This window comes from Meles meles, chromosome 6, assembly GCF_922984935.1.
Source record: "Meles meles chromosome 6, mMelMel3.1 paternal haplotype, whole genome shotgun sequence".
Classification (NCBI taxonomy): domain Eukaryota; kingdom Metazoa; phylum Chordata; class Mammalia; order Carnivora; family Mustelidae; genus Meles; species Meles meles.
This window is the reverse complement of record NC_060071.1, coordinates 90,936,913-90,963,068: the sequence shown is the minus strand read 5'-3', so window position 1 is coordinate 90,963,068 and position 26,156 is coordinate 90,936,913. Positions and strand designations below refer to the sequence as shown.

Genomic DNA, 26,156 nt, shown 5'->3' with positions numbered 1-26,156 from the left:
CATTGGACAAAGTACAGCATCCTTTCTTGATCAAAATTCTTCAAAGTGTAGGGATAGAGGGTACATAGCTCAATATCATCAAAGCCATCTATGAAAAACCCACAGCAAATATCATTCTCAATGGGGAAAAACTGAGAGCTATTCCACTAAGGTCAGAAACATGTCAGGGATATCCATTATTACCACTGCTATTCAACATAATACTAGAAGTCCTAGCCTCAGCAATCATACAACAAAAAGAAATTAAAGGCATCCAAATTGGCAAAGAAGAAGTCAAAGTATCACTCTTTACAGATGATATGATACTTTACAATTGTACCCAAAACCATAAGATACCTAGGAATAAACCTAACCAAAGAAACAAAGAATCTATACTCAGAAAACTATAAAATACTCATGAAAGAAATTGAGGAAGACACAAAGAAATAGAAAAACATTCCATGCTCATGGATTGGAAGAACAAATACTGTGAAAATGTCTATGCTACCTAAAGCAATCTACACATTTAATGTAATCCCTATCAAAATAAGATTAATTTTTTTCAAAGAAATGGAACAAATAATCCTCAAATTTATATGGAACCAGAAAAGACCTCGAATAGCCAGAGGAATGTTGAAAAAGAAAGCCAAAGTTGGAGGCATCACAATTCTGGACTTCAAGCTCTATTACAAAGCTGTCATCATCAAGACAGTATGGTACTGGCACAAAAACAGACACATAGATCAATGGAACAGAATAGAGAGCCCAGAAATAGACCCTCAACACTATGGTCAAGTAATCTTTGACAAAGCACGAAAGAATGTCCAGTGGAAAAAAGAGAGCCTCTTCAACCAGTGGTGTTGGGAACATTGGAGAGCCACATGCAGAAAAATGAAATTGGACCATTTCCTTACAACACACATGAAAATAGACTCAAAATGGATGAAGGACCTCAATGTGAGAAAGGAATCCATCAAAATCCTTAAGGAGAACACAGGCAGCAACCTCTTCGACCTCAGCCGCAGTTACTTCTTCCTAGGAACATTGTCAAAGGCAAGGGAAGCAAGAGCAAAAATGAACTATTGGGACTTCATCAAGATCAAAAGCTTTTGCACAGCAAAGGAAACAGTTAACGAATCCAAAAGACAACTGACAGAATGGGAGAAGATATTTGCAAACGACATATCAGATAAAGGGCTAGTATCCAAAAATCTATAAAGAACCTATCAAATTCAACACCCAAAGAACAAATAATCCAATCAAGAAATGGTCAGAAGACATGAACAGACATTTCTGCAAAGAAGACATCCAGATGGCCAACAGACACGTGAAAAAGTGCTCCACATCACTTGGCATCAGGGAAATACAAATCAAAACCACAATGAGATACCACCTCACACCTGTCAGAATGGCTAAAATTAACAAGTCAGGAAATGACAGATGCTGACCAGGATGGGGAGAAAGGGGAACCCTCCTATATTGTTGGTGGGAATGCAAGCTGGAAAGCAGCATGGAGGTTCCTCAAAAAGTTGAAAATAGAGCTACCCTACAACCCAGCAATCGCACTACTGGCCATTTATACTAAAGATACAAATGTAGTGATCCAAAGGGGCACGTGCACCCAAGTGTTTATAGCAGCAATGTCCACAAGAGCCAAACTATGGAAAGAACCTAGATGTCCATCAACAGATGAATGGATAAAGAAAAAGTGGTATACATATACAATGGAATACTATGCAGCCATCAAAAGAAATGAAATCTTGCCATTTGCAACAATGTGGATGGAACTAGAGGGTGTTATGCTGAGCAAAGTAAGTCAGTCAGAGAAAGACAATTATCATGTGATCTCCCTGATATGAAGAATTTGTCAGGGGTGCCTGAGTGCCTCAATGGGTTAAAGCCTCTGCCTTCAGCTCAGGTTATGATCCCAGGGTCCTGGGATCAAGTCCCACATCAGGCTCTATGCTCAGTGGGGAGCCTGCTTCCTCCTCTCTCTCTGCCTGCCTCTCTGCCTACTTGTGATATCTGTCAAATAAATAAGTAATGGGGTCTTGGGGAGTAGGGAAGGAAAAAAATGAAACAAGATGGGATTGGGAGGGAGACAAACCATAAGAGACTCTTAATCTCACAAAACAAACTGAGGGTTCCTGGGGGGGTGGGGAGTGGAGGAGGGAGAGGATGGTTGGCTTATGGACATTGGGGAGGGTATGTGCTATGGTGAGAGCTATGAAGTGTGTAAACCTGGCGATTCACAAGCCTGTACCCCTGGAGCTAATAATACATTATATGTTAATAAAAAATAAAAAATTATGGGGCACCTAGGTGGCTCAGTGGGTGAAAGCCTCTGCCTTCGGCTCAGGTCATGATTCCAGGGTCCTGGGATCAAGCTCCATATCAGGCTTTCTGCTCAGCAGGGAGCCTGCTTCCTCTTCTCTCTCTGCCTGCCTCTCTGCCTGCCTCTCTGCCTACTTATAATCTCTGTCTGTCAAATAAATAAATAAAATCTTTTAAAATAAATAATTAATTAATTAATTAATTAAATTTATTTTGTGAAAACAAATGAAAAAAATTTTCAAAAAATGAAAAAAAAAAGAAAAGAAGAACAACAACAACAAAAAATCTTCTGCCTTTGGCTCAGGTCATCTTCCCCAGGTCCTGGGATTGAGCCCCATATCGGGCTCTCTGCTCCTCAGGGAGCCTGCTTCCTCTTCTCTCTCTCTGCATGCCTCTCTGCCTACTTGTGATCTCTGTCAAATAAGTAAATAAATAAAATCTTTTAAAAATATATCTTAACTTATCCTATCTAGCTTTACTCCCTTCTGGGTACATATCACAATCAAGGAATGGACAGTTTTGGAATGTTTCCACCACAGTCTCTGGGGTGTGACCACCTGGGGTAGAATCAGTTCTGCCATTTCTTAGTTTGGGACATTGAGCCAATCCTTTAACAACACTAAAGCTAGGAAACATCCTGTATAAAATGAGGCTTTTATAGGTATCCACCTGATGAGGTTTTTTTGCATTTTGGGACAAAATGCATACAATATCTCATTTTGCTTGGCACAAAAGAATCATTTAGCATCTCTATAACTGGGAAGGCCTAGGAAGTAAATTTTTAAAAAACATTTTAAGAGAGAGGCACCTGAGTGGCTCAGTTGGTTAAGCATATGCCTTAGGCTCAGGTCATGATCCTGGGGTCCTGGGATGGAGCCCCACTTCAAGAGGATCTTTGCTCAGCCAGGAGCCTGCTTCTCCCTCTTCCTCTACCCCTTCTTCTCCCTCTACTCCTCCCTCTCCTTCTATCCCTCCCTTTCTCTCTGTCCCCTCCTCCCTGCCTCCTGCTCTCTCTCACTTCTCTGTCAAATAAATAAATAAAATCTTTAAAAACATATATATTAAGAGCGATTTTTTCCCTAAAAAATCAAAGAACTACAAATTCAACTTCTTGACAGTAATATAGTGATCACTTAGTATAAAATTTTACTGCCATTCCTAAACTATAACAGAAAATGACTGAGTTTTCTATAGAAAACATCTGTTATTTTGATACTCAATAGTCACAACGACTTTGAAACTAAAAGTTTCCAGTGATGTATTACTCGAGTCTACAACCAATGTACTTTGAGCTAATTTTTGAGATAATCTCTCAATTTCTTTCACTGAAAGAGTATACACTCTCCTGGATGGAATATTTTAAAAGTCGAATTCCAAATTCTAAGCCCTTGAATAAGACCCAGGTGTTTCGTCTAGCTTACCTAGCTTGTAACACTACCCCATGCACTTAAATATGCTATGAATGTTTCCTTAAGTTGCATTTATCCAGGAAAAATATTAATTCTCCTTCTGGTTCACCTACTTCCATTTTAATGTCGTAGTTCTCGCCGAGGACGCTCTGGATGAGCTCTTTGATGGTCTGGTCGGAGGCCAGCTGGGCCTCCGACTGCAAGGAGGCGATGATCTCCTCTATGGAAGTCGGGATCACTCGCACCGGCTGAGCCGCCGGCCGGGCGGCCTCCCGCGAGCCGCCCAGCCGGATGCTCCCCTGCTGGCTTTCGGAAACCGACCGGAGCGGTCGGCTGGCTAAGGCCCCGCTCAAGGAGAGGGTGTGAGCCCTGGCTCTCCTCCGCCGGCCGCCCGCCTCCGCGTCACCCTCCGGGCTGGAAATGGAGCTGCCGGTCCTCGGTTTGGCCTGGCGGGCCTCTGCGGGCGGAGCCGTGCCCTCTTTCACGCCGCGCTCCCGGCCGGGGTGCGGGACGGGCTTGGGGCCCGTGGGCCGCGGGCTCCTCCGGCCCAGGCGCGCCCCCGGCCTCTCCCTTGCCGCAGGGGGCAGCATCAGGACTAACGGTCTGGACGTGCCAGCCCTGGAAGCGATGACCGGCGGCTTTTTCTGGGGCGGGTGCCGGAGGAACGCAGAGCTCCGCAAGTAGAAGTCCTGGGGGCGAAACCGCCGGGTCTTTCCCGGAGCGGCCTCCTCGCTCGGGGCCGGGGGCCGCGCTGCGCCTCGGGGCGCCTGCTGCCGGAGGGCCACAGTGAGGGTCGTAGGGCCTTTAGCTCGAGGGGACCCTGATGGCTTTTGGGGTCCATCGTAGGCGGCGCTGCCCTTCTCCCCAGGAGGGGCAGGGCCCGGGGCCTGGAGGCCACACACTGGGGCTTCATCCACAGCCGGCTTGGGGGCCAACTTCTGCTGGAATTGGAGAAGATCCTTTTTAGTTTCCTGTCGAATCCTCTCAAGCTCTTTAAAGATGTAGGATTCTTCTTTGTATTTCAGTCCAAAATGCTTCGAAACTGCGGACATCTTGGCTAATTTGTCCTGTGAAATAACGACAATGTATTACATATCTATAACAAAACTCATGTCGATAAATACGAGTCAAACTCAAAAAAAAGCCTCTTAAGGTACAACGCTCGGTGTGCTCCCAGGGGCACAAGTGGGTAGTATTAGTTTATGTCATTTTAAATCCAACTATTGGCCTTTTCACAGGAACCACGGAAAACCTTTAAAGCAGTAACCTTTTTACAGTAGGAATTTCTGAAACTCCGATTGGTTTTAACATTTTTTTTTAAGATTTTATTTTATTTATTTGACAGTGAGAGAGAGAGATCACAAGTAGGCAGAGAGAGAGGAGGAAGCAGGCTCCCTGCGGAGCAGAGGGCCCGATGCGGGGCTCGATCCCAGGACCCTGAGATCATGACCTGAGCCGAAGGCAGCGGCTTAATCCACTGAGCCACCCAGGCGCCCGGTTTTAACATTTCTTTAGACTAAAATGTAATGTCCCAATTCCAGACAAGACAGACAGGCAGAGAGAATCTAAAGAAACCCTAAGAGAGAATAGAGACCATCCATTGATTGGAAGCTAGCCCACGAACAGATTTTACAATTGCTCCAAATTTTTCAAAGATACAAATTTGTACCAGCAATTTTAAAATGAGACATTTTCACATAAAATTCCAGATAAATAGGTTCTCTGGGGAGGAAAAAAAAAGAAAAAAGGAAGGCTCTGGCAACGCAAGGACCAAATCCCTACTCTTGGGGCAAGATGGCAGTTTCCTCTTCCTTCTCCAACTGGTGGTGGGTGTCTCCATCCCTCCTCCAGCCCACTTCCCTCAATATGCCTCCAGAGCTAAAGCAAACCGTATGACAGGGGCAAGGCCATTCAGCAACAAGGTAGGCTGCAGCCAGATCCTGAGGCCTCGCATGCCAAATATTCGTACTTTTTCTCTTGGCTACTGAAAACCATTCAAAAACTTTTAACAGAATATGGCTTGATAGGATCTGGTGTTTGGGGGATATTGAGTGGAACAAAGAATAAAGGGAGAGAGGCAAAGAAGAATCTCCACAGCTTGAGCATAAGGCCTGGCTGGCATTGGTAATGGAGCAGAGTGAAAACAGAGACATAACAGGTAGAACTGACAGGATCTGGCCAAAGAGAAGGAGTAAATGAAAGTGATTAAAGATCCTTCATAAAATAGGAACTTCAAATCATCTTGATGAAGTCTTCTTCATAGCCAAGTACACAATAAAACCTCTGCTATTCAGTGACTTGTACACTTAAAAATGGTTAAAATGGCAAAATTTTATGTTATGTGTATTTATTAACCTGGTATTCAGCAGGGCCAGTTCATCTATGATCCTTAAGTAGATTTTTAGATCCTGAGAGATCTGAGGTCATTAACAAAAGCCAGGCTAACAGGAAATATAAATAGAGAAGGGCCCAATTACAGATTCTTTGGTAGGTGGGATTCGTCTCTGGGAAGTGGGATGAGTAGGAGCAACAGAGAGGAAAATGGGAAGAGTTCCACAGAAACCAAGAAGAAGGGAATTTTGAGAAATAAGGGTTAAACAATGAAAATAAAAGCAGAAAATAATGAATTAGAAAAACTAATTTGTGTATTTTTAGGAAGCCCAATGCCAAGGTTCTTTGAAAAAAAATTATAAAGCAGAAACAGGGGCACCTGGGTGGCGCAGTAGATTAATCCTCTGCCTTCAGCTCAGGTCATGATCCCAGGGTCCTGGGATCAAGCCCCACAGGGGGCTCTCTGCTCAGCAGGGAGCCTGCTTCCCTGTCTCTCTGCCTGCTGCTCTGCCTACTTGTGATCTCTCTCTCTATCAAATAAATAAATAAAATCTTTAAAAATAATAAAAATAAAGCAGAAACACCTCTGGAATATCACCATTATTTGCAAATATGATTATCTACCTAGAAGATCTAAACCAAAGAACTAGATAGAATTATAATAGATTTCTTTAAGACACTTAAATTTTTTAAGATTTTATACCAAAATCAATAACTTCCTTTAGACCAAAATGATCCATTCAAAAACACAGTGATAAAATTCCATTATAATTTTTTAATGTATCTAGCAATAAACACAATGAGAAACGTACTTAAACTGCATGAATAAATTTTTATAATTACTGAAGGACATAAAAGATGTGACTAAATAGTTAATGTCCCTTGGCGAAAAAAATCAAATATTGTAATTACATAAGGGCTTTCCAAAATACTGTGTTGGTTTAATGCTATCATAATCAAAATCTACAAATTCTATTTGGACTCTGAAAAGTAATTCTGGACTCATTTGAAATAAAAAACAGGATAGATTAGGCAAAATTTGTAAAAGGGAAATGAGGGAGCAGTAATCTAATAAAATAATTAGAACTTACACAGATGTAAGCATTAAACTGGATATACTATTGCTAGAATCATCACGTAGACTGAACAAAAGAATTAAAAACGCTATGAGTTATATTGTAAAAACTGTTAAATTGGCAATAAGAATTATTCAGTAAGTTGTGCTGAGGCAACTGGTAGAGTATTGGATGGGGGGAGGGGGAAATTAGACCTCATTTTATGCCATATACCAAAAAAAGACAGATTTAACACTTAAATGTGGAAAAAATTTTATTTTACTTTGCATTTCTTTGTTTATCATCTTATCCACATTCTTGATTGGACTTACATTAATTCATAACAAAAAGTTATCTTTACAATTATATTTACTCATTTACCATACATTATGGGCAATATGAACAAAACATCCTATTTAGCCTCTAAATATACTCATATTGCTTTTAATATCTAATATCTACTGGCGATTCTCAAACAGAAGTCCCTGCTACGTGGCAGAGCTCTCATATGGGAATCAATAGCACTCTTTCTGTACCCATCTCCACCAATGCCCAGACCTTGAAGAGTTCAGTTCTATCCATAACCAGATTTCATTTTAAAAAGTGAAAATAATATACTGTTTGGTCTTTTTTGCACAATAGTATATGAATATTAGAAATGATTTCTTTTTCTTTTTTAAAGATTTTATTTATTTATTTGACAGAGAGGGAGATCACAAGTGGGCAAAGAGGCAGGCAGAGAGAGAGGGGGAAGCAGGCTCCCCACTGAGCAGAGAGCCCGATGCGGGGCTCGATCCCAGGACCCTGAGTTCATGACCTGAGCCGAAGGCAGAGGCTTAACCCACTGAATCACACAGGCACCCCTAGAAATGATTTCTAAAACCCTTAAGGAAGTTTCCCTTTTTATAAAACATGCTGTATAATCCTCCTCATAGTGTTTTGGCTATTATTGTTTGCACAGGTGGTAATATGCTCACACTGACACCATCTGCATTTCTTCCTACAAAAGGCTGTAACTGGAAGAGAGCACGGAACAGAGGCACATTAATACTTGATGAGAATCTGACTTGACTCTCCCAACTGCACTTCCCTTTTGTTTCTTAGTTCCTGCTTTGTATTCCCATCCCAACTTCTCTCAGGCTTTTGGTTTGCTATTGAAGTTTATCAAGTATTCATTGTCTCAGTACACTCCTGAGACAATTTCTCAGTACACTCCCTTGAGTTCTTCATAGGAAAGTTGCTCTTCACATGTAAAAATAAACCAATAGGGTATAGAACTTCTACCTTTGACAAGAACTTCTATTGTGTTGTCAAGGTAGGTGATATCTCAATGCTAAATGGGCGGTCCACAAAGCTTAGTGACTTTCCTTCCCCTACCCAACTCTCAACACTACAAAATATGTAAAACGACTTTTAAACATCCAGTCTCATGGGAAAATAACATGTTCCCTTTTTGGGGTAGCAATTTATTAGAAGAAAGAGACCAGTTCTGGTTTGGAGATTTTTTTTTTTTTAAGAGTTTATTTATTCATTTGACAGACAGAGATCACAAGTAGACAGGAGGCAGGCAGGGGGTGGAAGGGAAGCAGGCACCCTGCTGAGCAGAGAACCCCGATGTGGGGCTTGATTCTAGGACCCTGAGATCAGGACCTGAGCCTAAGGCAGAGGCTTTAACCCCTGAGCCAGCCAGGCGCCCCTGGTTTGGAGATTCTTAAGGAAAAATAATGTAACTATCACCAAAAGTATTAAGGTGTCAAGCCTGCTGCTCACAATTCAGGCTAAGTTTACTTTATACTTTAAAATGGGACAGAATGTGCTTGAAATCTTTACAACCTGAGTAGTAATTTCAATAAATTCACTTTCTGCTTCTTCCCCAATTATTGGAACTCTGAACCTTTTCCTTTTTTTCCTCTCCCAGGAGGTTCAGTACCTGATCAGTGAGGTAGTCAGAAAAGCCAAGAGCCAGCATTCTTTCCTCTCCTACAAGGTGTGATGAGACATGAGAATCAAGCTCTCCAACCATAAATGGCTAGAACCCAAAGAGAACAGACTAATGGATTCTCTAGATTCTGGGGCAGGTTGCTCTCTGGTTCTTGCAGATGTTGCCCTTCCTCCTATTGGAATAGAATATCCATACTATGCTCTAGACTTCAACTAAGGTAGAAATGAACAGAGCAGACCACCAGAAAACTTGGTTCTAAGCAACATGGAACCACCTCACATAGGGAAAGGAATCCTTTATATGTTAGGCTTGTTTCCTCAAATTGTTAGACCTCTAAGAATAGAGCCAAAGTGCCAGCTGGTTAGACGGAGGCCTTGACTTCATCTATGTATAGTAATGGGTGCCTCAGTGGGAGGGGTGACACATTAAGAACAAGATTTAGGTTCTCTTGGGTCCATGGCCAAATATCAACTCAATTCGCTTCCTAAATTTCACATCAACATCAACTTCCAATACACACATAAGTTCCAAAAGAAATATCTAAGTCTGGGCGCCTGGGTGGCTCAGTGGATTAAGCTGCTGCCTTCAGCTCAGGTCATGATCTCAGGGTCCTGGGATCGAGCCCCGCATCGGGCTCTCTGCTCCGCAGGGAGCCTGCTTCCTCCTCTCTCTCTGTCTGCCTCTCTGCCTACTTGTAATCTCTCTCTCTGTCAAATAAATAAATAAAATCTTTAAAAAAAAAAAAAAAAAAGAAAAGAAATATCTAAGTCCAAAGAAAGTCTATCACATCTAGTAAAATCTTCACATTGCAAGGAAAATAAAAATATTCTGAAAACAACTACTTATTTTTGAAATAGCAGTGGTAGAAGTGAGACCTGTTTTTGCACTGATTATAATTTATGAAAAAGCTTAATAGATAATTATGATCATTTTAACAACTTTGCTAAAAGAATAAGATAATCATATTTTTTTCTATTTTTTGATACTTTCTATAGTATTTGTTTTGCTGTCTTTAATCTTAAGCATATCAATAATAGTAACTCACACTTACATTATGCTGGTTAAAAGTTATTCAGAAGCCCATAGAAATGTCAAGACTCTAAAAACATTCTACTATGAACACCAGTACCTAGAATATGTCCATAGCCTTTGTGATATACATACATACAAACATAAATACAAAACAGGTAATGGAACAATGAAACATCTCCCTGCCTTTTTCTTCTCCCCATATTCTGTCTTTCCTTCTTGAACATCCTTCATCTAATTTGCTCAAATAGCCAAAACAGGAAAATAAAAGAATTTTATTATTATTATCACCATGTTTTTGACATGTTTAATGTTGCATGCTCTCAATTTCAAAAGTAATTTGTTGGAGTTCCACTTCTACATCTATAGAAAATCCCCCACTAATAACAGTTGATAAACTCTGGGAAAAATATAAAAAATAAATACCTGAGGATTCTTCGACGGAAACAAAAGCAGGCAGACTGTGGAAGAGAGTAGACACTTGTGGAAACACCAGTCTGGAGGTAAGTTTCCAGGTATATTGTAGAATTATAGAATGGCATAGTGCAGGTGGCAAAAACTTTGATAGAAAAAACCCTTCATCATTCTGGCCAGACAAATCAAAGAAAAGACCGCTGGCAACAACCACCACTGAGGAGTGAGCAAAAAGTCCCAAAGGAGAGAGAGCCAGAGAAGGTAATCCCCCAATTCTGTATCTAAACCCTGTACAAGTCTAGACTGACCTCTGAACTGTGCATATATAGGACAAACTGAAAGCAGCACAATAATGGCTTAAAGAGCTAAAGTGAAATTTAGTTGAACTTAACTTCCAATCATAGAGAGTCAGATGGAGCTTACAGTGAGTGTAACCTGGTGAATTGCCCGCCAAATGAAAAACATCAACATTCTTCAGAGGCATATAGCAGAATCCACAGTCTACACAACAAAACATTAACAACATCCAGGATATAATAAGAAAAATAATTACTCAGCATAAAAAGATCCAGGAAAATGTGACTCATTCTCAAGGACAAACATAATGAACAGACAGCAGTCCAGAGACAACACAAAAGTTGAAATTATTAAACAAGGCCTTTAAGGAAGGAAACTATTATAACTATGTTTAATGAAGTAAAGAGAGATAGGCTAATGAGGAATGAGGAATAAAATGAGGAATAAAAAGATAGAAAGTCTTAGGATAGACATAAAAATGAAAAAATAGAAATTTTATATCTGAAAAATACAATACTTTCAATAAAAATTGGACTAACAGAATGGAGAAGTCAGAGAAAAGAGTCAGTGAACTGGAAGATAAATCAACAGGAATTAGTCAATATTTAAAAGAGAAAGAAGAGAGCTGGGGGGAGGCCGGTGCAGGGAACACCCTCAGAACCCAGTGAAGCAGTATCACAAGTTCCAACATATGGGTAAGCAGTATCCTGAAAAGAGAGGGAGATGGGGTGAAAAAATACTTAAAGAAATAAGTATAAGAAAAACCTCTCAAACCTGAAGAAATACCTAATGAAACCCAGTACATTCCAAGCAGGATAAAACCAATGAAAACCACATGTCAGCTACTGGAAATCAAAGATAAAGATAAAATACTGAGAGCAGAGAGAGAAAAACAATACATTATTTATAGGGAAGCAATTCAAATGACAAAAACTTCCCATTAAAAACCACTGAAGGGGCACCTGGGTGGCTCAGTGGGTTAAGGCGCTGCCTTCGGCTCAGGTCATGATCGCGGGATCCTGGGATCGAGTCCCGCATCGGGCTCTCTGCTCAGCGGAGAGCCTGCTTCCCTTCCTCTCTCTCTGCCTGCCTCTCTTGTGATTTCTCTCTGCTAAATAAATAAATCTTTAAAAAAAAAAAAAACCACTGAAACCAAAAGACAGTGAAACAAGATTTGTAATATGCTTAAAAGGCAAATAACTATCGACAAAGAATTATGTATCTAACAAGCATATTCTTTAAAAATATGAAAGCAATATGAAGACATATTCAGACACAGGGAAGCTGAAAGAATTGCTCACCAGCAGACTAGAAAACTGTAAGAAATAATATGAATTAGAATGAGTTTAAAATACCATTTTTTAGTCTTTTTTTTTTTTCAGTTGTATGAAAACCAAATTGTCTTGTGGGGTGTTTGTATACATAGATGCAACACACATGACAAGAACCAAAAAGACCAGGATAGGGTCGGTACGGTCACTTTGGTTGTAAGAGTGCTACATTTTATGTGAACTAGTTTGACATTAACTCCAGACTGTGAAATGTTAAGAATGTATATTGTAATTCCAAGGGAAACAGTTTTTTAAAGCCATACAAGGAAGTGTCACAAAAAAATCAATAGACAATAAAATGGAATACAAAAATATTAAATCTTAGAAAATATTTTAGACTAAATAATAATGGAAATACAACATATCAAATGTGTGAGATGGAGCTAAAATAGTGCCTAAAAGGAACAGTACAGCTTAAATTCTTAAATCAAAAAGAAGGTCTAAAATCAATAAACTAAGGTTCTACTTTAAGAATCTAAAAAAAGAGGAGTAAAGTGTACCCAAGATAAATATAAGGATATAAGAACATAAATCAATCAAACAGAAAATGGAAAAAAAATTGAGAAAATAAGCCAAGAACTGGTTTTTCAATAACATCACAAAATTCTTTGAGAAAACCCCTACCTAGACTGTTTAAGAATAAACAAGAGAGAAAAAAAATCACTAATATCAAGAGTAAGAAAGTGCTTTTAACTACAGGTCCTAAAGATATGAAAGGATAATAAGAAACTATAACAAACAACTTTATAGCAACAAATCTAACAATTTAGAAAAAAATGGTCAAATCTCTGAAATTTTCAATTTATCAAAATTAACATAAGAAACAGAAAATCCTAATAGTCCTATATTAAATAAGCTTATTCATTACCAAAATTCTTACCACAAAGACACTTCCAGCTACAGGTGGTTCTCTCAAGTAGTCAAGAAAGAACACCAAACTTACACAAGTGTTTTCAGAAAATATGGTAACATTTTGAGACGTACATAACTATAATACTAAACCTCACAAAAGCATTTTTTTTTAAAGGGAAATGCTTTTTCCCTATATTCATGAGGACATCCCTCATGAATATAGATCCAGAAATCTTTATTTTTTAAAGATTTTATTTATTTATTTGACAGACAGACATTACAAGTAGGCAGAGGGTCAGGCAGAGGGAGAGAGAGGGAAGCAGGCTCCTCGATGAGCAGAGAGCCCAATGCGGGGCTCAATCCCAGGACCCTGGGATCATGACCTGAGCGGAAGGCAGAGGCTTTAACCCACTGAGCCACCCAGGCGCCCTTAGATCCAGAAATCTTAAGTAAAATATTAGTATATCAAATCCAGAAGTATATTTTTAAAAGGTATAATATATACTGATCATAAAGAGTTTATCTCAGGGCTGAAAATTTGATTTAACACTTGAAAATCAACACAGTTCACTGTATGAATAGAAAACAGAAGAAAATATATGATCATTTCAATGGATAGTAGAAAACCATTTGACAAAATCCAACACCCATTCATGATAATAATAAAGAAAAATTGTGCAAATATGTTTCATAGGGAACATCAGTCTGATTAAGATAATTTACAAAAAATATACAGCTAACATTATATTTCTGCTCTCCCACTAAAACTGAAAATTAGGCAAAAGTGTCAAAACTCTTTTTTTAAATTGTTCATTGTAACATTGTTAATGAAAGCAAGTAGGTGGACCTTTATATCCATTAACAAAATACTAAAAAGTACCTCAACTCTTACCACATCTAGTCATCATTGTACCGGAGGTCCTAGCCATTGCAATATGGCAAGGAAAAGAAATAAAAGGAATAAATTATAAAGGAAAAAGTAAAAGTGTTCTTATTTGTAGTAACATGATTTTTAGGTCAACAATTCCAAGGAATCTACAAAACAATCCCTAGTTGTCTACAAGTGACTTATCAATGTTGTATGAAACACGCTAACATACAAAATCAACCATATTTTAATATGTTAGTATCAAACCACTGGAAAGTAATACCCAAAAAGACATTAAATTCTTGAGAATGAGTCCAAAGAAAGATGTCCAAAATCTCTACACTGAAAATTACAAAACATTGCTAAGAGAAATTAAAGACCTACATAAAATTCCAAACCATGTTTGTTAACTAGAAGACTCAACATTGTTTAAAATAGCAATTATCCCCATATAGATTTATAGATCCCATGCAATTCCAATCAAAATTCCGCCAGGCTTTTTTTTTTTTTTTTTTTTTTACAGAAATTACAAGCTGATTCTAAAATGCATACACAAGTTTAAATAACTTTAAGTCATTAAAATTATTTTTTAAAAAAACTAGAGGACTTACACAATCCAACTTGAAAACTTAATATAAAGCTACAGTAATCGAGGCAAAAGTCCTGGCAAATCATTATGCTGGGTAAAGGAAGCCAGAAACAAAACAGTATATATTGTATGCTTCCATTTATATGAAATTCTAGAATATGCAACTGATTCTATGGTGTCACATAGCAGATCAGTAGCTGGTAGGGGACAGTTAGAGCAGGTGAGAACAGGGATGGATACCAAAGGGAACACAGGAATGGAAAGGTTCAGTTATCAAAAATTTAAATAAAAACTTGGGGGAAAGGAGAGTCAGTTATCTTGACTGTAGTAATTGTTTCAAAGGTGTGTACATCCGTCAAGACTTATCAAACTGTACACATATACATTGTATTGTAATACATTATACTAACTACTAATCTGTATGTTCTCTGCAGTTTATGGAATATAAATTATACCTTTATAAAGCTGTAAACAGGAAAAAACCAATTTGTTGAAATTTTATATTTGAACGTTGAATAATAAAAAGAACTATCGAACTTTAAACTCTTGCAGGGGTAGTTCGCTATAGTTTCACTGTGGATCTGTGGTCTTGGATGCTGGATAATCCTTTTATGAACCCTGCAGTGCCCCACTGCCCACCAAAGAGTTTTTGAGCCACACTCAGAAAACAGCTTCCTATTCCAAAATTAGACACACTGACCTTAGTGGGGGAGATCACCTAAAGGTGTGTAAGGCTTGCCCCCAAACAAAGGTGTGTAAGGCTTGCCCCCAAACAACCCAGCCCCAGTCAAGAGATACCAGGAAAGGTCAGGCAGTTGGAAATTAAATTCCCTCCACTGTGACCTTTCTCCCTTGCCCCATTCCCTCTGGTCCCTTCCTGTCTTTCGCCTTCCTGACTCCTTTTCCTTGCCCCACAGCCTGGTCGTCACAATCTACCTAATCTTTCCGTTCTACCAGGTTTTCACGCTTTCCGAGGGCATCGCAGCCTAGTCTAGACCCAATACCTTCTCCAACCCCAGCCCTATTTTCTACGCTGGTTTTCTCGGAGATTAGTGTGGATTAAAGAGGCAGAACGGGAGACGACGATTGCTCCGCCCAAATATCGCAGCCTCTTCCCACAGCCTCCCAGACGAAGTCACCAGCGCCCCAGTCCGCCTCTCACCCGCCTGCCGGGACGCCTCTGCTCCCATTCAGACGGCGAGAAGGTTGACGGTGCCTCAGCCCGGCGTTATATCCTGCCCGCCTTCCGGGGGCCGAGCAGCCGGGTGGGCTCGGACAGGCTCTACTGGAAGGAAGAACGCGCTCCGTTGCTCGGCAACAAGCCGCGCGTCCTCCTCCGCCTCGCGCCCGCGCTCTGACTCTTGTGGATCCCTCCGCGCTATGGGTCCCAAGCCCGCGGAACCAGCTCCAAGGGCGCCTTTGGACCAGAAACCAAAACTTAAGCTGAGCGGCCTCTGCTTTCTGGTAGGTATACTTGCTAGTTCCAAAGAGCTTCCTGGCCTGGAGTCTCCTAGATCGGCCGTTTATGCCCCTTTAAGCCAACTGCTCACTTGGCACTCACGTTCTTTACGCATTTAAACGAATTATGCTAGAGGCATGAGATTCAGACTTCTGGAGAGTTCCTATTATACTCCTAGATTCAGCATCGTCAGAGTTTCTGATGTCCAAGATAAGAAAGGTTATAAGAAGCAATAACTGGCATTCTCTGTTAAAGTTGAATACACACATACTCTATCACCCATCAATTCCACTCCCAATAGGAACTCATGTAAACATGCACCAAGAAACATGTACATCAATATTCATAGCAGTTTCATTCATGATAGCTAAAAACTGGTAAATAGCCAAATGTCCATCAAAAGTAGGGTGCATAAATTAATTGTGGTATATTCATAAAATGCAATAAAGGATGTGAACAACCTTCATCTGTGGAAAACAACACAAATGAATCTCTATGAGCTAATATGCCAAACATAAGGAGTACACACTATAGATAGAGTCCATTCATATAAGGTTTATTTTATTAATTTTTTATTTGAATTCAATTTAGTTAACATCTAATGCATTATTAGTTTCAGGGGTAGAATTTAGTGACTCATCAGTTGCATATAACACCCAATGCTTATTATATCAACTGCCCTCCTTAATGTCCATCACCCAGTTACCCCATCCCCCTACCTCCCCAACAACTTTCAGATCCTTTCCTATAGTTAAGGGTCTCTTAAGGGTCTCCTATTGTTAAGCTTTTCCTCCCTCTCAGTTTTTTTTTTTTTTTAAGATTTTATTTATTTGACAGAGAGAGATCACAAGTAGACAGAGAGGCAGGCAGAGAGAGAGAGAGGGAAGCAGGCTCGCTGCTGAGCAGAGAGCCCAACACGGGACTCAATCCCAGGACCCTGAGATCATGACCTGAGCCGAAGGCAGCGGCTTAACCCACTGAGCCACCCAGGCGCCCTCAGTTCTTTTTTTTAAAGATTTTATTTATTTATTTGACACACAGAGAGAAATCACAAATAGGCAGAAAGGCAGGCAGGGGGGCGGGGGAAGCAGGCTCCCGGCTGAGCAGAGAGCCCAAAGCAGGACTCCATCCCAGGACCCTGAGATCATGACCTGAGCTGAATGCAGAGGCTTAACCCACTGAGCACCCAGGGGCCCTCCCTCTCTGTTTTTATCTTATTTTGATTTTTCCTTCCCTTCCCCTATGTTCATCTGTTTTGTTTCTTAAATTCCACATGTGAATGAAATCATCATATAAGGTTTAAAAACCAAGACAGCAAAAACTATAGGACTTGTGGATACATGCTCGGCTGCTATATTACAAAAAAAAAAAAAAAAAAGTAATAACAGTAAGAGTCAAAATAGTAGTCATCTTGGGAGTGGAGAAGGTGATGGTGATTGGTGGACATTGCAAGGAGGAATCCCGGGATAGTAGCACTATTCTGCATTTTAACCTTGGTGATGATTGTTTGAGTTTTCTTTTTGTGATAAACCCCGTTTCCTATTTTGTTTATTTTTCTGTGTTATATTTCACTATTATTTTAAAAAACCAAAGAAAATCCAATTAAATGCCATCATGTAAATGAAGGTGTTTTGCTTAGTGCCTGGCATTCAATGGCCCCCAAGTGTTGATTTTATATTCTCTACTTTCTACCAATCTCTCCCTTTCTGAATACTCAGGCAACTAATAGATGAGATCACGGAAGTGGCAGGTAAAATCTTCTGGAAGTCATCCCTGAGACTGATGCTTCCCAGAAATTCAAGATAGAAGAATGTTCTGCAGCACAATTCCCTGGTGCTGGGCCTCGAAGCAGCCCAGCTGTGGAGATGGATGCACTCAGAAATTCTCAGGCCTCCCTGAGGCAGCTCCTGCTCTCCAGACACAGAGCCAGGTAAGGATACCGAGTTTTGCCAACTGTGCCAGTAGTTTTGCTCCCTGGGATTCTGCAACCTCTTCTGTAAAATGGAGATAATAATCTTACCTCAAAGGTTTGTTGCTTTACTCCCCAACATAATGAGTTTAAAATGGTTGCTGAGTGTCCACAAGACGAGAAGCATTTTACAGAGAAAGACCTGCCTTCCCTGAGGTTTCACTACACCCACATCATGTACCACTGCCTTGTGGCTACTCCTTGAGGGCAGCTTCACCCTAAGTGTGGAAGTAAACCCTCCAGACAATAAGTGCATCACTTTCCTTCACTAATTAAAATAATAAGCAAATAACTAAAATGCTTAGTGTGAATTGTTCTTGGTACCATCCTGGATGCTGCATAAAAATAATATATAGGCCATATTCCTAAAATAGAAAAATTTTTAAATTAATGTAGCCCTGAAACATGTTATGGAAACATGTCGGGAAGCAATTTATATGGTAAATAAACATTGTTCATTAATACTTTTATAATACAAAATGGTAATAAGTATTTAGATATTGATACCATAGGATAATACAATCCATGAGCTAGATACTATTAGCTTCATTTTATAGGTAACTTACTGATGTTCAAAGAGATCAAGGATTTACCTTTGATCTCCTAGCTAATAATCAGTTCAGTGCTAGGAACTGTAGGTCTAAATGAAAGATAGAAAGAGAGAGAAAAACAGAGAGAGAGAGAAGGAAGAAGGAGGAAGGGAGAGAAGAAGAGAAAGAGGGAGGGTGGTGGGAGGGAAGAGGGAGAGGAAGGAGGGAAAGAGAGAAAGAAAAAGGCGGAAGAGAAAGAATACTTAGTGATCTAAAGATATTTAAAATTCATTGTTGATACTGTAATGCTTCCGTATGAAAATGTTAATACTCTAGGTTCTGTTTTGTAGAAAAGGGCATTAGACTCAAAGAACAGCATAAAATTACTCAATCATTGAAACACTATGATTTCACCTAAGTTTTTGTCACTCTTAAACCACTACCTACTAGTCCTCTTGTCCTCTGTTTTGGAGCCTCCTATTGGATTCACTGCATAGCGAGTAAAGGAAGACCCAAAAATTCAACTTCCACACCTTCAAAATACCCTCATAGAACAAATTCCAAAGTTCTCCAAAGAGAACGCAAGCCTCTTCATAATTAGGACCTTTCCAAAGGTCTTTTTGGAAAATAAATAATTAAATTTATAACTTGACTTTATATTATGCATCAAAATAAATTCCAACTGGATGCAAGATTTTGTTATACATAAGAGTAGCAGGTATAGATAAGACTTATAAGCATTAAACCATAAAAGGCAGGAACTCTGGTTAAAATATTTTTTTTAAAGATTTTATTTATTTATTTGACAGAGAGATCATAAGTAGGCAGAGAGGCAGGTAGAGAGAGGAGGAAGCAGGCTCCCCGCGGAGCAGAGAGCCTGAGCGGGGCTCGATCCCAGGACCCTGAGATCATGACCTGAGCCGAAGGCAGCGGCTTAATCCACTGAGCCACCCAGGTGCCCCTCTGGTTAAAATATTGATGGATTTTTTAAAAAGTATCTATGTGTTGAAAAATAAGCAGAATTATAATGCAAATGAAAACCTGGTGGAAAACTCACAATATTTATGACAAACATGGGATTAATATTCTTTAGATGAAAAACAGAGAAACACTCAAAATTTTTAATTGGTTGAGGTGTGGAAAGGCAGTTCCCAAAAGAAGAAATATTTATGGCCAGTAGAAATATAAAAACATTCAACTTCAGTAGTAATCTCAGAAATGCAAATTAAAATAATACTATGTAATTTTTGCCAATCAAATTACGAGGTTAGTAATAGAGTTCCTGCATGGGACTGAAGAAATAGGATCACTCCTAGATTTCTTTGTTTGTTTGTTTTTAAAGATTTTATTTATTTGACAGAGAGAAACACAATGAGAAAGGAGCCTGAGCAGGCAGCCCGATGGAAGGCTCTAACCCAGGACCCTGGGATCATGACCTGAGCTGAAGGCAGACACTTAATGACAAGCCACCCAGGCGCCCCTGCTCATAGATTTCTGCTGCCATTTTGCTAGATGTCATTTGCTAGATGACCTTCATTTCTGCACCATTGCCCCGACATTGCCGAAACCCAACTGGAAGCCCAAAGGCAAGGAAAACTGGACAGTATGTGCAGAGAACAGAGGCAGAGAATTGAGTAGAAAGAAGAGGGGGCTAGAGAGAAAAACAGAGAATAACCAGAAAAGTCTACTACCCAAAGTTGCCTGTACTGCTTTAATCCACAGACACTAACGTCCTAAAACAGCTTCTCCTGTCTTAAGGTCTGCCCCCCACTCTCCATCCCCCCACCCCCCCATTGCTTACCCTCAGCCTTCTCCTAACACCCTGCTCACCCTTCTTACCCCTAGGTGATCTACTTAACATACTTTAGGCCTCCCTCCTAACCCTAAACTCTGACTTGATTCTAACATCTGAGCTTATGGAGTTCAGAAAGGGACCTGTGGGAAGCCACCCATCATCCTTCCCTGGGGTGCCTCAAAAGTCTGGCGCCGGGCCTGATCTCAGGGTTGTTGTTTTTTTTAAATATTTTATTTATTTGACAGAGAGAAATTACAACTAGGCAGAGAGGCAGGTAGGGGGAGAGGAGGAAGCAGGCTCCCCGCGGAGCAGAGAGCCCGATGTGGGGCTCGAGGGGCTCGATCCCACAACCCTGGGATCAGGGCCTGAGCCAAAGGCAGAGGCTTTAACCCACTGAGCCACCCAGGCGCCCCTGATCTCAGGGTTTTTAAGGTAAGATAAAAATAGCAAGCACTGAGCAGAAAGAAAACTCTGTGAGTAAAACTACCCATTCGAAAAGAAAAGATACAAATAACACTAATAATCCTGGCCCAAAGCAGGTGGACCTGGCTGAGAATTAAGGATTTATTTTTCTAGGACACAGTGGCTGGTATTTAGCATTCCAGTTACCCTTTACACTTCCAAAGGGCTTTGCTTAGGTGTTCTCCAAGTATGGTAATGCACTAGAGACTTTGCTGAGTTTGAGGTCAAAACCATTCCTTTTCTAAAGGTAGGTATGTAAGACTGTTGGATGTGCTTTGTAGCCTAAACATTGAGCTTAGAGAACCAATGCCTGGTTTAAGCTTAGAAAAACTAACAGCTCTCCCTGAGTAAGCTGTAAAAACAGAAGCTGCATTTAGCCAGAAACTGCTCGCAGCCTGAGATTTCTGTGTACCAGCCCTGAATGCACCTCCCCCAGGACCAATCCAAAAAAAATTAATCAGCTTTGAAGATGTGTGATTTTTCTGTTCTCCCCTAAAGGAAATATTTTATTCTATCCACCCGGTTCTGATTACTAAATGAAACGGAATTCAAAAACTTATTAGAGCCTTGTCCGCAGGACCTTCTTAACCCATCCAAGCCCTGTCTGAAGTGTGGGTTGTTGTTCATGTGAGTCCCAGGGACCCACCCTGAAGAACTCCAGTTCTTCTAAGCCCCCTTAGCAGGAGGAAGTAAGCAACTCATGAATCTTCACTTCACAAATGGATCTGTATCTGGCAAAAGTCTTTTGTGATTTGGTCTTTTCATATACAATACTGTTTTTTTCTTAATGAAGACTTGACACTGCGCCAAGTTTTCTTGCACATGCAAGGTGATATTTAGAGTCTTTAATATTTGAAGGACCCATGGTAAGCCCAGCATGTTTGCTTGATTTCAGATGGATTCCCAGGAAGTCCCCATTTTTAAGGGCATTTATGTCAAATAGTTCTTTAAAAAATGGATGGAAGTTTCCTTGCTGTAATGTTATCGTGGGTTTTGAGTATTTTAGGAAATGTCTAAGTGATAATCCTCAAACTGACCCTAAGTGGTTTTTTCTTCTAACTCTGTCCATGAGAGAGGAAGTGGCAAAGGAGGTCCAAGGGAGAAGGAAGAAAATATCTAAGTGAATCAAGTGTCCTGTCTTCTCTCCATGCCCCCCAAGTTCAGATGCTGAGGACAGAATGGCCTCCCAGAAGGCCAGACTCACTCCCTTCATCTCTCCAACTGGGCTGCCTGCTGGATCCAGGCCCGGGTCTTGACTGAGGTTGCCATAGCCAGGGCGGTGTGCAAGTCTACCATCTCCGGGACCCTAGAGAATCACACACTAGCTTCTGAGACCCGACCTCTACCATCGCCCACTCCCTAGAAAGCAGCCCCCCAGGTCGAGGAGATTAGGAGGGGATTCTAGGCAGGGTCCCCATGGAAGATGAGAAGCAGCCCCGGTGAACCGCCAGGCCGTTCAGTCTCCCCAAAGAAACTCCCCCGTCCTCTCCCAACTGTAGCTGGGAGGGACTACAAGGTCTAGGGAGCTAGGCAGGTGATCACCAGCAAAAGACCTCTAAGGGGGAGGGGCAAGAGCACCTAGATCCAAGGGTCGCAATACTTGCCACTAAGTGTTCAGCACCCAGCACTGCCTGGGCTCCCAGAGCTCTGCGAAGGCTCTTATATTTGTTACAAGTCAGTACACTTACTCTGTACTCAAATGGTATGAGATAGGTACTAATAAGCCCATTTTACAGTTGAGACAATGGAGGCTCAGAAGGAACAAGTCTCCCGCAGAGAACAGAATGAAATCCAGATCTCATTCCAAATCCCTTGCTCTTAAGCACAAACACTACGGTCGGTCCCTGTCAACAAACAAGCCAGGCTCGAGTTTATTTGGGTAATAAGAGAGACAGTCTCAGAGACCCTTAGGCTCTGAGGCACCAGCCCTGCCCAGAAGCGTGAGCAGAAAGAACACTGTGCAAACTCCTAGCCTAGGTGGCTTTGCCAGGGCTTGGGAATTGGAAGACGCTCTCTGCTCTCTCCTATGGATTGCTATTTTTGGAGATGCTGCGAAGTGAAAAGCGGAAAGGTTTTTGCCCAAAAGTTACCATGAAACACATAGAACACAAAACCAGAGCAAAAGGGAGGGAACTCTTCTTCCTGGGGCTTGCTCTCTCAGTGCCCTGGGCCCCTCAAGGAAAGACGCTTTGCTGCTCCCAGAGCTGAGCCAGCCCTCACGCCCATCACCCTAACAATTACCTTCCTAAGTTCACACCCCTTCTGGATTCCACCCCCCATGGGGGTGGTGGTGCTGATGGAGGAGGGAGGGGAGGGGTGGGGGGTGATCAGGCCTGACTGTGGCTCCAGCCACTCCAGGCTTCCTTCCTACAGTTGACCGCTGCTGGAACCGGATCGAGTTCAAGCTCTTTTGGAAAAGGAGGAAACCGAGGCCCAAAGGATCTGCCCGGGTTTCCCTGGAAATTTGAGGTCGAATGGTTGGACCACGAATTTGTGACTGGATCGCCGCCAGGCTCCTGACCACCTACCACTACCCACTGCAAGTCCCGGTTCCCATCTCCTCATATCCTCTCGTCTCTTCGGATGATGGTCTGTTTTATTCCCATTCCAGCACCTGCAGGAGTTTTAGAAGCTTCTGCCCTAGTGTAAACTGACCTTCAACCCGAGCACTGTGCTTTATTTATTGAAACCACTTCTCTTGGCGGGGTGTGAGAGGAGGGTCACGAAGAGGTCAGAGGAGTCTAGAGATTCACAATAGAAGGTATTTTGGTGGGGAGGAGGCCAGTGGGGTGAGGAGAGTGGGATCCATGCCACCAACTTCATCATTGAAAGCGTTGAAAGAAAAACCTACATTAGATCTGCTAGTACCCTAAGTCTCCAAGGCGAGTGGGGCTCGACCTGACTTCCGAGGCCCTCTCCCCTGCAGGCGGTGACGGGGTGAAGGTGGGGAGCGGCCAAGGGCAGAGGGCATGGTCTGAAAGGAGTCTGTGGCACAGCCCCCGGGGCAACCTCCCAGCCATGGCTGAGCCCCACACCACCCAGGGCGGTTTGGGGGGAGGGGGACCCGACATCAAAGTCACAGATGCAGCTGCGGTTTGAGCTGCCAGGTAGTTTCCCCAGTGACAGCAGCCCAGAAAAGGCGGCAGACCGGCTCCCTCTCTCAAGGACTGCCATGCATGCTTTCATGACAAATAAAAACTTCGGGAGGAGAAGTTGACACGAGAGGTCTCCAGTTAATACCTTGCAACAACACGGCAGGTTTTGAGAGGTTGGGTGGACCTTTAAGGAAATCATACATCACACAGGGAAAGCCTGTGGAATAAAATGGTTTAGATCCTAAAGACAGGGAAGCAATTAAGGTAAATGGCTGATAATTTCGAGCGCACTGCCCCCACCCAGGAGCACTGAGTGCCTGGCACCTGGGAGGATCCCATGGTGAGACTCTCACTTCTCAAACCGGGACAGACCGGTAGCCCGCTCCCTAGGCACCCTCCAGCTCTGGGGTGGGAACGCCACGCCACGTGCTAGTTCGCCCAGGCACACAACCCCGGACTAACAGCTCTGCTGCAAGGCTTTTCTTTCTCACTGCATGGGCTCGGCTTCATTTGCTTGCCAATTTAAACATATTATTCAAACACTGACGTTTCCTTTACAGCTCCTAGTGAAACATTCTGCTTGATGGAAAGTTGATGGGGTTCTTTAACTTTTTAATCAATATCTGCTATTGAAAGGCTCTGCTGCTGCTTTTCAGAAGGCAGCAAAAGTGAAATATTTGCCTTTGGTCACACGTTGACTGCCCTAGATAGGCAAATGGTGGTGGGGGCAGGGGTTTGCTGCTGATTCTGCCTAAGTCCAGAAACCCGTGAGGTGAGTGCACTCTGACTTAGTCATGTCGCCTGGATGATTTTGGTTAAAATCAAGCATTGCTGTTAGGATAAGAGTCATGTCCAGTGGGCCTGGAAGCTCAGGAATTACAGGACTTTGAGACCCTGGCCTTTCTGACAGAAGAATCTGTCCATCCATTCATGCTGGTCTATTCATTAAACAGCTCCCTGGGCTAAGACGGGTCCCTAGGGTCCTCTCACTTGGAGACTTTGGAGTCAAGTGGATAAGGTTTCTAGGCTCCAGCATCTTTTTCCACCTGACACCAGCTTGGCCAGCATCTGGATTGGGGCAGTTAGTTTATTGACTGAGTCAACAAATCTTTATTGAAAGTCTACTATGCTCTGCTCCGGCAGTGGGGACTATGGGCCCCACCCTCAAAGATCTTCTAGTCCAGTGGGGGAGACAATAAAAGAAAGAAAAAGAAAATGACACAAATAGAATATGCTGTTCAGAACAACACAACCCTGGTAGGAATGTAGATTTAAGACATGGACCTAAGGAAAGAGCAGAGCTCAGTTGATTGGGGATGCCTGTGATGTTCTCGCCAAGACCTAGGGATGCTGCTCTGGACACCACAGGTAAAGCCTAATGTTGGCAGCTGAATTTCCTTGATCCATTTACAGTAGGCCACCACGATGACTGCATTCAGAAAGTTGTTAAAGCTCCTGCAAATCTTGCTGGTATCCCAGCAAAAAGGAATGCTGCCAAGGAGACCTCTTCCTAGTGTTTCTGTTTAGAAGCAAACTCACTACAATGTGAGTTTTACTCTGAGGCCTATAGGACCAAGAAAATCAAACAACTCCAAACAAATGCACTATTTTTAAAACAACTTTCCTCTGATGCTAGCTCTGTAATAGCTGCTGGAAGTCCAGAAGCAGCCACTCACCAGTGTCTTCCAATCGAATTTTAATTTTAAATAATGAATGTAACTCTCTCTCTAGCCATGCCAATAAACTGGTCTTTTCATCAGTCCAATGAACACTTTTAAATTTCAGGGGGAAAATCAGGAAGACAATACCATGAAAAAAGCTTGGCTAGAATGCATCCTTACCACCCCCCCCCCCATATGTAGGATATGATTTATATTGTTGTTACAAATGCATCTGTTAAATAAAACTATGTAAATTTGAGAGTAATCACATTTGAATAGCTAAAGTTAAACCACCAGGGCCAAGTGAGGGGCCGTGGGAAAGCTCCGGTCCTGTGTGTGTGTGTGTGTGTGTGTGTGTGTGTGTGTGTGTGTGTGTGTGGTGGGGGGAAGGAGGGAGAGATGGGTGGATTGGGGAGCTGGAGTTCTGGGGCTAAGAAGCTAAATACTCATTCACCCTTGGGGAAGGATTTAGGTTTAAGATAGCAGCCTCCAGAAGAGAGATGGCATCTAGAGTTCTCTGAGACTCTGGGTTTCCATCACTGGCTTCCTATTAGCCCCAGCTTCGGCCAGTGGGGTAGAGTCAAATTCCCAGCTCTTGCAACCTGGAGCTGCGGGTGGAGAAAATGCTGGGATCTCAAAGCACCTGTCTAGTCTGTGGCAAACAGTGGGGTCTCAATCACTCTAGTCCCTCTCCACTCTCAGACCGAAAATTTGTTATGCTCCTCCCTAATTTTCCAGCTCCTTGTTTGGAACAT

General features: G+C 41.9%; 1 protein-coding gene across 1 annotated transcript in view; it reads right to left on the bottom strand.

Annotated features, from left to right (window-relative positions):
* The window catches only part of TTC6 (tetratricopeptide repeat domain 6), a 213,666-nt gene extending 208,892 nt beyond the window's left edge, over positions 1 to 4,774 (bottom strand). The window contains exon 1 of the mRNA XM_046007869.1: positions 3,836 to 4,774. Within this exon, the coding sequence (XP_045863825.1) occupies positions 3,836 to 4,774 (939 nt within the window). The remainder of the gene's footprint in view (positions 1 to 3,835) is intronic.
* Between the last annotated feature and the right edge of the window lie 21,382 nt (positions 4,775 to 26,156).